Source organism: Pelophylax lessonae (assembly GCF_965119305.1).
Source record: "Pelophylax lessonae genome assembly, chromosome: 1".
NCBI classification, from domain to species: domain Eukaryota; kingdom Metazoa; phylum Chordata; class Amphibia; order Anura; family Ranidae; genus Pelophylax; species Pelophylax lessonae.
This window is the reverse complement of record NC_138768.1, coordinates 450,083,912-450,097,619: the sequence shown is the minus strand read 5'-3', so window position 1 is coordinate 450,097,619 and position 13,708 is coordinate 450,083,912. Positions and strand designations below refer to the sequence as shown.

The window sequence follows — 13,708 nt, the reverse complement described above, 5'->3', positions numbered from 1 at the left end:
AGTGATGTCTTTGAAGACGCTGTATTGACGGCGAAACGCGTTGACGCACTTCTGGTCGCGGACCAAAACAAACGTCACTTCCGGTCAGGAACTTCCTGTGTGTGGAACGCACGCCGAGAGCGGCGCCACACGAGTTCCTTGTATATGCCTGAGTTCTATTCATGCTTGTGAGTACCCATCTGAACATTTTTTGGGAATAAAATTGCTCATACTTACTTCACCATGTATGGCCATTCTTTTGTTTAACGGTGGAAGCGGAAGCTGACCCAAAAAGTTCCAAGGCTACATAGGAGAAGTTCTGGTCCTGTAAAGATCCCGGGCAATGTGCAATAATTTTGAAGGTCTATGATTATCTGCAATCTGGTGAGTGGGGAACCTTGAGGGGCACCATATCACTCTGCAAGCACCTTAATTATTTGGCACCTTGGCACCTTAATTGGATCACTATAAGGACTCTTTTCAAGCACTGAATATTTATTTGGACTATTTCTAACCACCTATTTGTTTATTGTGCACTATTATATATATTTATTTGTTATTGCTCAGATATTTTTAAGCACTTAGCACTTTTTTACATTTGATCATACAGTGTGCACTTTATAAAATATTGAATATTGTATTTATATCACAGCACTTAACACTTTATTTGAGCTAGCGCTGCATAAATTCGTTTTCATCATATTTTCCTATCCATGTACTAATGCTAGTAGCATGAGGATTAACAATAATCAATGTTGATTGGGAGAGTAAAGTTCCACTTTAATTCATCAGGGGTCAGTGGGAAGAATGCCCTCCTTACAAAAAGATCATTGGTGTCATGTAGTTGGCTCTCTGTGACCCATGATAAATGTGTAAAGCCCCCCTCTCAGACTATCAAGGTCAATTGGATGGCGCTGATTGGTGAGGGTGCAGGCTTAGGGGAGGTCCGTCCAGACCCAGAGCACTCTGCAAAAATAGGAAGGGTTAACCTGGCCATCGCATACCTCACCCTGCCCGAGTAGTTAGCAGGTAAAAGCAGCCTCAGCTCAATTTATCCAGGCCATGTCCCCAACATGGAGGATGATTAAGCCCCGGGGTGGGGAAAAACATGTTGGGGACGTGGCCTGAATGAATCAAGCTAAGGCTGCTTTTACCTGCTACCTACTCAGGCCAGGTGAGGTGTGCCGCAGCCGCGCTATCTCTTTTGATTTTTTCAGTATGCCGCTGACTCTACCATGTGGTGCTGGACCCAAAATTATGCAAACACCATCAGATGAGGAGTCAATAATCCACAGCTCATAGTACCTCTAGCAACCTCTGGAGGAACCCTAGAATTACACGGAAGCCTTAAGAATGGCTGCCATAGATTATAATAACTTGCCTGTCAACATGTGAACCTGTCAGATCAAAATACCCTATGGCAGCTTTGGGTGCAAACATGGTAATTTTCTGTATCTAAGGCCTATTTATAGCAGGCTAGAAGGAACTATTCTAATTTTTTATCCTCAAACATACCCTGCTTTGTAATTCTACAAGTCACATCTCTGGATTTAAAAACAAAAAGGCACCAGTACACTTACCTTGAAGCAAATGTCTTCATACACCTTCTTAAAAGCCACATTGCCGAATGCTTAACAGTCGCTACTGACCATCTGCCTATTAAGTGAAAGGAATTAAGGTCATGAGCCTTCAAGTAATCAGTATTAAAAATAACACTATTTTATAGAACAAACACATTTATTTTGTTTTGCATCTTTTTAAAAAGGAAGGATCCACACAATTATCTAGGTTATCCACAAGTGATCATACATATATGAATATATTGAAATGCTCTGCATTCAGCCTAAGGCCTGGTACACACTTTTTTGCATTTTTATGTTTGTTTTGGAATGCACGAAAACATGTGCCAAAAAATACATTAAATCCAGTGATGCCATTCACATCAGTGTTGCCAACTGTCAGTATTTTTACTGGCAGCCAGTAAAAAATGGGCACTTTTCACCTGCCAGTAAATGCCAGTGACAGTAAAAAATATGGCTGTGACGCTCGGCTCGGAACTGCACCAACCCCCGGAGCCCACGAGACTATCCAAGTGCTTGTTAAAGCAGGGGGCAGGTCTGACAGAGGCAGTGCCTGATTATGTTGTGTGATGTCATAGTGCAAGGGAGCCAAGCAGAGTGGACGGAGTCTCGTGTGTGGGTCTTCAGGGCGGGAGCATGGCAAGCCGGAAGCGGGACTGTCAGTGCTCTTTGGAGTGGAGTGGAGTGGAGTGGACTGCAGGGACAACCTGGTGTGGAGAGAGACTGTCACCGTGAATCAGGAGGGGACGTGTTGTGTTGGTGAGATGTTAGCATCATCTGTGCTGCTGCACGCTGCTGCCATTGTCACTGTGAGAGTCAGTTTTATGTGTGTGGTGTATGCTGCCCATTCTAATTTTTTGCCCTCCTGAGTCTTGCCCCTGAGCTTAATATATCGAAAATAAAATAAGAAATGTAAGGAAAAAGGGCATAAATATGCCCCCATTTTCCTCATGGGGCTGTGACAGGGTGAGTTAGTATAGGTAGGAATAGTTATTAGTTAAGGTAAGGCATAGGTTATGAGGGGTCAAATGAACTTTTGACCCAGCTCTCTAGGCTCTCTCCTTTCCCGCTCAAAAGGGGCTTGTATCTGGGCAGTTTTCGAATTCCCCTGACTTTCCCGCCCAAATCTCCCCTGTATCTGGGGAGATTTGGGTCTTCACCCCGCTTCCCGCCCAAATCTGCCACCTAAAACTGGGAGCCGGTCAGTTTTGGTTCTCAGTTGAGGGCTATTTAAGGGGCTTTTTGCCGCCTGTTTCCTCAGTCACCTCAAAGAAGACAAGAAGACTTTCTGCTTTCCCCTCCCCCCCTCCCCTTGGCTGTCACGGCCAAAGTTATTATTTGTGGGTCACCTTTGTTTGATGCAAAGGGGGACAATATGTGTTTGAATGTTTTGGATTTAAGTATGGATAAATAATTTATGATGTTTTATTTATTTACCGCCTGGATCGTGGTGACCGGGTGTGTTACAGTGTTGAACTGTGTTCAAGAAATTAGTTACCCAAGACCTTCAAAATTTAAAGTTCAAAAAAGCATGGGACCCGATAGAAATCAAAGAAGGAATACAACAGCTTGAGAAAAGAAAAAATATAGTTATAAGACCCGCAGACAAGGGCGGCTCTATTGTCATTCAATCAAAAGAGAAATATAATGAAGAAATAAATCGCCAACTGTCAGATTCCAATACTTATGCAAAACTCATGACGAATCCTATCAGAACATATAAGAAAGAGTTAGAGAATTTAATCTCTGAAGGAAAAATGAAGAACTTTTTAAACACAAAGGAAGCATGTTATCTAGTACCAAGCACGTGTCGCACACCTATCCTATATACCTTACCCAAAATTCATAAGGACGCAATGAATCCCCCAGGCAGACCCATAGTTAATGGAATTAATTCGGTTGGAGCTCGCCTGGGGGAATACATTGATCATTTTTTGCAGCCCATTGTTCAGAAGACTAAATCCTATATCAAGAATACAAAACATGAAATCCAACAAATACAAGATCTTGAAATTAAAGATGGTAATATACTATTGGCCACAGCGGATGTAGCCAGTTTGTACACTATTATAGATCACGAAGAGGCTATTTTGGCTACAAAATGGGCATTAAGGAATTTTAGTGATTTGAAATATAAGCAAAGAAAATTTATCACAAAATGTTTGGAATATTGTCTCAATCATAGTTATTTTTGGTTTAACTCCCATTATTACAAACCGCTACGTGGTGTTGCGATGGGCGCTAAATTTGCGCTGAGTGTAGCAAATTTATATATGGCTAGATGGGAGGAGTCAGCCATATATGAAAATAGGCCAAAAGAACTATTATTTTACAAACGTTTCATTGATGACGTGATTATCATCTGGTCTGGAAGTCATGAGAGTCTAATGACATTCAAAAATACCCTGGCAGAGAAGGATAAAAACATCAATTTATCATGGGAAATTACAGAAGATAAAATTTCCTTTTTGGACCTAGAAATTTGGTATGAAGACAGTTCTCTACAGACAAAGACATACTTCAAACCTGTTGATAGAAACAGTTTTTTGCCCATTAACAGTTGCCATTATAAATCGTGGCTGGTTAACATACCTAAAGGCCAACTCATGAGAATAAGAAGAAACTGTTCAAAACAAAGTGATTATGAAGAACAAGCAAAAACACTAGGATTGAGATTCAGAGAAAAAGGGTACAGTAATGCGCAAATTATAGAAGAAATTAAAGAAGTCAGGAAGCTAGAAAGAAAAAAATTGTTGGAAAGTAAAGAAGAAAATAATACACAACAGTCTTACTCTCAAAACCCGCTAGTAATTTTGGATTTTAATATCCAACATAAAAAAATTTAAAAAATTATACGCAAGCATTGGAATATACTGACAGCTGATAGAACTATTGCCTCATTTCTATCAGAGCGACCTAAATTTGTGTACAGGAGGGCCCCTACGTTAAGAGACAGAGTAGCTAAAAATATTACTGAAGAACCCAAGAAAAATTTCTTAAGCTTCTTTGAAGGAAAAGGCTTTTATCCTTGCAAAACCTGTTACACTTGTAAACACACCACAGGTAATAGAAAAAAGAGAGAAGAATTTACCTCTACAGTTACAGGAAGATCCTATAAAATTAAGGATTTTTTTATCCTGTAGGACAGAAGGGGCTGTATACATGCTGGAATGTCCATGTAAATTCCAGTATGTAGGACGCACAAAAAGACCCCTCTGGAAGCGTTTGAGAGAACACACCCAAAACATTGAAAAGGGATTTCCCAAACATAGTGTGTCCAAACACTTTGCTGAACAACACAATAAAGATCCAAAATTTTTGAAATTTTGGGGGGTGGAGAGATATAAAGCCCACTGGAGGGGCAGCAACAAGATTAGAACTTTGAGTCAAGCCGAATCCAGATGGATTTTTGAGATTCAGAGTTTTATTCCGTCAGGTCTTAATGTCGAATTTGATTTAAATTGTTTCATCTCAGATTTTTAATTTTTAACGAGTGACCTTCTTTGGATTTTATACATTTTATATATTTATACATCCTACATACATTTATTTTATCTGGAAGATTTTAGCGTCATATTTTAGTCCTCTTGTATTTTTATCCATTTAATATTTATGTTACCATGTATTTTATATTGTTGTTCTATATTATATATATTTATGCTATGTTTGGTTTTATCACGATTCCCCTGCTGATCTCATATTGGATATTGATTTTGGTAATGTGAGTATGACATTCTCTAGTGACTTAATTCATTCGGCTAATTAGATCGGACGAAATTTGAAGATGTTTATGGAATCTAAGAGGTGTATCCATTTGTAGGGTGGATTCATACTCTGTGCAACAAAGTGTCTAACATCGGCAGTGAAATGGTGAATGAAATTCAGCTGAATGTTTCCATGACTACAGCTATGCTATAAATACCGGCAGCGAGTCACCCACGCTCACATCCCTTTGTCAAAGTCACGTGCGTAGTGACGCAACGCGTCGTGATGCAACGCGTCGGGAGGAGCCGGGTGACGTCACTTCCGTGTTCACGGCCGTAACCGGAAGTTCCACAGTGTATCGCCTTCAGCGTTTTTTTGCCTGCTTTTGTTTTTTTATATGCAAGTGCATCCTTTTTCGATTAAATTGGTATCAAAGATACTGCACCATGAGCGTTTTATTTTATACTCCCCTGAGGCTGGACTCCTCTGAGTGATCGTATTGCACAGCGGAAGATCCATATTGCACCGGGAGATCAGCGTGTTGCGGACATCAGTGATTGTATTCCCGCTGGAGAGGATCGTGGTCTGAAGCCGGCTGGGAAGCAAAGAACCTGCACTTTTGGATTACACACATGTGTATATAGTGTGTGCTTGATGTAAGAGGCCACTGCACACCTTTTAGGTCTGAGATTGGATCGATATCCAGACTGTTATGTTACACTCCACGATTGGTTGATTTGAATATTCCTCGAAGATTTTTTCACAGTTATATGATTTATGGTTTAGGATTGTGTACTTTGGGACTTTTTCTTTGTTTGATCACACAGTCACACTTCAGCATTATGATTTACACCATTGATTGAATCATTGATCGATTTGGGACTTTTTTCACTCATTTTGGACATTATTCACATATTTTTGGATTTACACTATTGATTGAATCATTGATCGATTTGGGATTTTTTTCACTCATTTTGGATATTTTTCACGTTTTTTTTGGAGATATACATCTTGTTTACAGCGATTCACAGATATTTTGTGTTTTTGTTTATTTATTTTGAGAATGGTTTATACACAGATATAATTTGATCACTTTGAAATAGCACTATATTTTAAACAAATAATAAACGGCCGCGGCCTATAAAATTTTTATTCCAAATCAGATGGTGTGGTGTCATTTATTTAAGGTATTATTTAATATGTAAATAAGGGTGATCCTGGATGCTGCGCCATATGTATTTTTGCCCTAATATCTACCCTAAATCAAATTGCTAATTGCATATTGTACTTGTTTGTAGCCTAAATATTGAAATTTGCAGTTAAAACAGTAATTTTGTAACTTTTGGAAATGCCAGTGAAAACTTGGCTGTCAGTAAATTTTGGGTGCCGTGTCAGTAAATTTCACTCTGCTGGGTTGGCAACACTGATTCACATCTGTACGTTGCTTTGCACTGCGTTGGTAAAAGTTAAGCATGTCTTTGTTTTCTGTGTATTTTCATGCGCTGTGATTCCCAATAGAGTAATTAAAACATGCTACAACACACACTTAAAAAAAGGACACGGATAAATAGAAACCTGGCCCTACATTATGATTACCATTACAGTGTTCTCCTCAGGGATTTTTTGCCAGGAGCTACGCATGGCAGTTTTTTTGGCTGCTAGCTGGCAAACAATCGGCTCCCTCTCCTGATCTACAGGTTCACATATCTGTTTTGTGAGCTTGGAACGAAAGAAGAGGTATGGAGGATGGAGAGAGGAAGGGAGATCTGTGCATCAGAGTACTGGATTACAAGGACCTAGAAGTGCTCAAAGCTTACGACTTAGACACACTGGGTGTTAAATACTATGCTGCATTTGACATTTTCTTTTCTGCCTCTAAATGCCCCTCCATGTTAGCCTATGTGTCCATGCATACATAGGTGTTTACAGATGTTTAGAGGCAGAAAAAAAACATCATTTGTGCTTTCAGAAGAGAAATCTTTCAGCAAATAAAATGCTTGAGGCACTACGCGTGTTTAGTGCTCCAGTGTTTTTTCAGTTAGGCTCCATGTACACGGGACGTTGTAAATGGCCGTTTAGGAGCAGTTGGGCATGTTTTTCAGAAGCCCCTGAACCCACCTACATGTTATCTTATCTGTCCATGTACACAGGGTCGTTTAGTCATTTGCAGGCAGTTGAGTTCAGGGATGTTTTTTGGAAAGCAATTATTTGCGTTCGAACGTGTTTCCCGGCGTTTCAAACGCAAAAACGCGACCAAACGCGGCCGAACGCGATAACCCAGGTTTAGCGCTCGCGTTTTTCCATTATAAAGGGGAATTAATTTTTTGACCTCTAGGAACGGTTCTAAGCGCAAACGCCCGCTAAAAGCCAGCTAAACGCCAGCTAAACGCGGGTGCAAACGCAACCTAACGGACGTTTTAAACGTCCTAAAAATTCCAGTATTCAAAGGGACTTTTAACAACGTCCCGTGTACATGAAGCCTTAAAGTGTAAGTCCACCCTAAAACTAAAATCCCTGCATCTATAGACCTCCACGATCTAACACTAACCTGCCCTGTAAAGACAAAATCAGTATACTTACCTTATTTGAAGCTGAACACACAAGCTTTCGTGTATCAAATCAGAACTTTAGCCTTACCTTCAGTCCTAAATAGTTGTACAGGCTCCTCTTCTGTACTTAGATTACTTATTGATTTCACAGCACACTGTGAGATTCTCACAATGTGCATTAAGGGCTAGTTCACACCACAAAAACGCAGTCAAGATCCGTTCCAGGTGCATTTTTAAATCGTTTCCGGATGCATTGCAGATGCTTTTTTCTTCTTTTTTTCCTGCTTTTTTTTTTTTTTTTAAACTGTAATGGGGTCTGGTGCATTTTTGATGCATTCACGTGCATTTAAGTGCGTTTTTGATGCATTTTACCACGTTCCGGTACAGTCCAGTGCAGTGCAGGAAAAAGACAGCATGCTCTACTTTTTTTCTGGAACTGACCGCATTGGTGTGACCTATGCCATTGGAAACCATATAACCTATTTCCCTGACAGAATCCATGGCAGTATACATATGTGTTAACCCCGCCTCCACTCCTCCCCTATAGGACCCCACTCCCATAAATCTTTGCTCTTAGCCAGGGGCCGGGTTCCTTTTTTAAAACTTGACAGTACAAATAGTCAACCCCACATCCTAGATACCGAACGGAAGATGCATCAATGTATATGTACATAAGACAAACCCTACTATCTTTTCTGTAATTGAGTCCAGCATCGGTTCGAGGCTTGTGATGTGGTCTAGAAAGAACTGTGCCAAGTAGGGGTCCAGGCTGGAGGGGGCTCATCTCATGTGATCATGGTTGTGGGGCCACAACCTCCCCCGGCATCTTCTATTGGCCAGCATACGGAGGAAGCAAGCCCCCATTACAGAAAGTGTTCAGTTATAGGAAAGCAAAACTCTGGCCCGTTAGCGCGTGCACACCAAAAGGCATGGTTTTTACATTTTTGCCCTGCAGTTAGGGAACAGCGCGAAGGACGCCCTTGGTGTCATAAAGAGGTTACGAGAAATTGAAAGCATAAGACAGAAAAGGAGGTTGAAAGCAGTGGGAAGGTGGGAAAAAAATAAATAAATGAATAAAGGGTAGGTATGATGTGATTTGTATGTGAGCTCCACGTTTCAAATTCTTATCTCTGGGCTCTCGGTTGTTCAGGTATAGGCAAGGTATTCATCCGAAGGAGCGAAAATTATGCCAATAAAGCCATCGCTTATTGTGTTCCTCCACTCTGTCTGCCAAGATCGCAGATAGGTGTTCCTTATTATTCACTCTGGCAAACCAGTGAGTCACTAAGGGAGGCGTTTGTTGCTTCCACAGCACAGGTATGCAAGCCCTAGTGGCATTTAGGAGATGTTTTAACAGTGAGCTGCGGTAATTCCTATTCGACATAGGAATCAAGTTAAGGAGGACCACGGCTGGGCTGTCTATTAAGGAGTAGTCTGTAAGTTTGTGCACTATCTGTAACATCTGTTGCCAAAAAGGGCGGATCATGGAATATTGCCAAAACACATGTATAAGCATTCCCACTTGGGAGCCACTGGGTTCCTTTTTTGTCCTCCTCCTAAGGACCAGAATGGATGAATTGTCCATGATCAAGGCCTGGTTGTCCAGCAAGCTGTAGTGGTCATTACAGTGGAGAAATTCAATCAACGGTCAGTACTGTTGATATTGGGATTTCTCTGTAGGCAGCTTGCAGGAGTTTCCCTAAGGCCCCTTTCACACTTGCAGCTCCGTCTGCGGACTCTGTTTCTCTCAGCAGGGGATCGATCCACCAATCCCCCGCTGAGCAGGCGGATGGCAGCTCTCTCTCTGCGCTGTGTGCGGAGACAGAGCTGTCCGGTCCCCGTTCTTCACTATGGGGGAATCGGATGAGAACGGACCGCCTGTTCGTTGTCATCCAATCCCATTCGATCCGATCCGCTGGACGGATTGAAAATAGGGTTTCCATCTGTCCGGATTTGACAGACAGGATCAGATCGGATTTAAGCGGACATGTCTCCACTGACATCCGATGCCCCATAGAGATGCATGGGGCATCCGTTCAGATCTGCCTGAAATACTGACAGGCGGATCTGAATTATCCACAAGTGTGAAAGGGGCCTAAATGATGTGTGCAATTATCACCAGGTATATGCTCTGCAATAACACCCTTATGTGCTGCCTGTGTTTGTGATGTTGATGGTTCTATCACCTGTGCAGGTTGGCTGTCTGTGCAGTTTCCATACTACGGATGTATTACTGCTCCCCCCTTGTGGCCAGCCCTTGCATAGCGGGATGAGAGGGTGTGTTTAACCCTTTCCTTTCCTCGCTTGATTAGGCATTGCTTTTGGGTTTTAACTCTTTTCCTTTCTACCCTATTTTGTTTTCTTTTTAGGTCCTTATAGTTAAGATTGAGAATACACGGCACAAGATGATAAAGACCTCATTAGGTCACTACATCAACATTCTTCTTCCAGATTTAGTCGTTATTAGTCACCATCAAGGTCCAGCCCTCATAGCAGAAGCTCTGGTTCCTCCTTTAGGCACCACATCCACCGTCATGTAAACAGCTCCAAGGAAGGAGCCTGCTGGGGATGCAGGACTTTGGTACCAGAGGGCAAGTCTTTGCATTAGCCATACTAAGCCCAGGCGGTTGAAAAAGTGGATGGTGCTTTCCAGCAAATGGAATCTCTGGTGAGGCGCATTATCGCATAGTGCAGAAAACCCTTAAAGCGGTTGTAAACCCTATGAAAAAAAAAAACCTGCAAGACAAAGGCATAATGAGCTAGTATGCATCGCATACTAGCCCATTATGTTTAACTTACCTTAAAACGAAGCCCCGACACGGACCCCCGGACATCGATGCGGGCGCTGCCATGATCCCTCGTCGTCTCTTCCGGGTTCGGCGGCTCCGGCGCGCTGATTGGCCGGAAGAGACGGCTCCAGCGCGCTGATTGGCCGGAGCCGCGATGACGTCACTCCCGCGCATGCGCGCGGGAGTGATTTTTCCGGCAAGCTCCCGGCAAATTAATTGAAGGTCCCCCCGGACCTTCAGAGCGCATGCGCCGCTCGCGCGAGCGGCTGCATGCACTGTAAATATCTCCTAAACCGTGCCGGTTTAGGAGATATTATTTGTACCTACAGGTAAGCCTTATTATAGGCTTACCTGTAGGTAAAAGTGAAAAAAAGCGGGATACAACCGCTTTAAAGAGTGGGGTACATGTCACACGCAAAGTCTAACAGCCGTTACGGCGTGTTCTCCCACAAGGGACGGCCAGGAAGAACTGGAACCGTCCTAATCAAGCTATCCATCTATGAAGACCTCAGAAAGTGAGGCAGAGCGAGAGGAGTCCCTTGTGATGCCCTTGTGATGCTCTTGGTCAAGGCAATAAAGGGGGCATTTACACAAGTAGAACCTGTAGAGTCTCCTGCAAAGCAATAGGAAGTGCTTTAAGCACCTCTAGAGAGAGCGGTCTAATTTCCCATTCCTATTGGAAATAAGAGACATCATTTTGGATTAGTGGAGCAAGGTCGCAAGATGTACCTCCCTTCTGAGCAAGATGGTCAAGCGCTATCCATTCAGAGATAAGGATGTGAAGCATCTACAGGCTGCCTCTCTAGTTGTTGAGGCATTAATGAGGCAAGCAAGCATGTCGCTTTTCCTTGGCAAATGCAGTGAATGGCCTGAAAGTCAGCCTGGGCTCTTGTGGCCATGTTTAAAGTGGAGAAGCATAGCTAAAGCCCGCTGTTGCCTGATGTCACCCAGCTGGTCCAAGCTCAAGAAAGATCCAGACTTTATAATTGGGATCCACCCAGATACCTGGACCAGAAGCTGAGAACCTGAGCCAGCCCTTCCCTTCAGCTTCCTCCACAGCCCGGCACTCCAGTGAGTGCTGGAGGGCCAGAGCAGAGAGCTCTCGGCTCAGTGGTGTTTGAGCGCTCAGTTCTGGGGGTTGAGCCAGGAGGAGACAGCTGCAGATGGGATCGGTGGTACGTCCATCTAGGCAAGTAGGATTTTATTTATTTTTCTGCATTCTAGAACTTCTCTTTTTAAAGCTACAGCAAGTCAGATAGAGTCCATCTCATTACTTGGCTGGAGGACATCCAAGATCTTTTTTTTCCACCCCAGCTTTACAGTCTGTAGCCAGGATCTTTCATTCCTTGGATTCCAGTTCTTTCAAATATAATGACTCACCATCACATGTGGGTGTTACCTAGGGCATGAAAATCCCTGTGTTTTTGCGCATGCACACAGCAGTATGTGTATGTGTTTGCCCCTACGTAAGAATTGCAAAAGTGGGAGCAGGTACCTATCAGAAAAAAGTACTCGCTCTCAGAAAAGAAATAAAAAAACTGTCAATAATGATAGAGAAGTGAAAAGAAGGAGGATAGCCAAAACTTTTACTTTTAAATGAAGTTCCACTTTAAGTTTTACATGCATACTAGTGTACAGCACTAATGCAGTTTATTGGCCACTGCTAGCCAAAATGTAAATATCAATATGCATTTAGCAGAGTCTGCGCTGAACCCCAGATAGCAAGGATAACTTGCCACAAATTTGTGGCAGTGTTGAATTGTAAGTCTTGTTCAAGCGGTAGTAAACCCCACTTGGCCATTGTTACCTACAAGTAAGCCTATAATAAGTCATCATTGGAGCATGCGCTTTGAAGGTCCAGCATAACTTGCTGGATCTTCAGAGCTTCACGCTGGAAACAGGGGATTCTGCGCGCATGCACGTGAGTGACGTCCTCATGGCTTTGGCCAATAACATAGCCGGAGCGTGCAAACCCGGAAGAAAGACCGGGGGAAAATGTCAGCCCTCTCAGCAAAGACAGTACAGCTAGTATGCGATGCATGGAAGGTAAGAATTCCGCGCAAATGGATGTAATTACGCTAATTTGATGGCTGCAGCCTACCCCAAAATATAGATAAACTATATCTGAAGAGTAGGGATAGGTGGGGTATATTGGCGCTGCCTGTACGGATATTGAGTGTATGGGAGGAAAGTGACTGGCAGTATATGAAAGAATAACGTTGGATTGGGTCAATCAGTGGTGTAAATGAATAAGAGGAAACATAGGTCCTTATAAACACCAAAAAGTGTCCGACAATGGGACAAATGAATATATCATAAAAAGCACTAGTAAAAATTGGTGTTCAATAAATTAGATCAGATATATCTTAAATAAATCTAAAACAATATTGACAATGCATATAGTAACAAGTGAAAAATTGGTGTTAAATAAGATGATAAAATAAATCTAAAACAATATTGACAATATATATAATAACAAGTGAATAGTGTGAAAAAATTGGTAAAAGTGACTGGTGCAATAAACAATATAGCCACTAGATGCCAGTGTGGTATATAAAAAATTGTAAAAGGATATCCGAGTGGTATAACTAATATATAATGTGCAGGTGACAAGAAAATAGTGCTGAGTGAGAAAAATTCCTCATGAAGGTAGAAATTCCAGAGAAACTGAAAAATATAAAATATGTGTATGGATATCCTAGTGAGAAATTATAATAAATTTGATATAAATGACTCTAGAAAATGGTGCCACATAAATAATCTCATAGGAAATAAAAACTGTGAATTAGTGAAATAAATACAAATACATTGGATTGGTGCCAACTAATAAATCTAGTTGTTGGTGAATATCTCATAAACGAAAGTCCATAAATTATAATCAATGTGATGGTCTTCCTGAAAAGTGCAGCAGTAGCAGATATTAAAGTGCCAAATAGATATTAAGGAAGGAGTGAGTCCCAGTGCTGGATCCTAGATGTGGGTGCCGGGTGATAAAAATCCATGCTGCCCTCTCAATCAAGCCCGCACTCACCAGAGAGCGGCACCCCTACAGGGGTAACCAGCGTTGGTTATATGGGGTAAAAACCTCCGATGTCTCTCAGCAGGA

General features: G+C 42.1%; 1 protein-coding gene across 1 annotated transcript in view; it reads right to left on the bottom strand.

Annotated features, from left to right (window-relative positions):
- The window catches only part of GTPBP3 (GTP binding protein 3, mitochondrial), a 135,428-nt gene that overhangs the window by 112,291 nt on the left and 9,429 nt on the right, over positions 1–13,708 (bottom strand). Inside the window, exon 2 of the mRNA XM_082268167.1 lies at positions 1,560–1,631. Within this exon, the coding sequence (XP_082124293.1) occupies positions 1,560–1,600 (41 nt within the window). The 5' untranslated portion in view covers positions 1,601–1,631. The remainder of the gene's footprint in view (positions 1–1,559; positions 1,632–13,708) is intronic.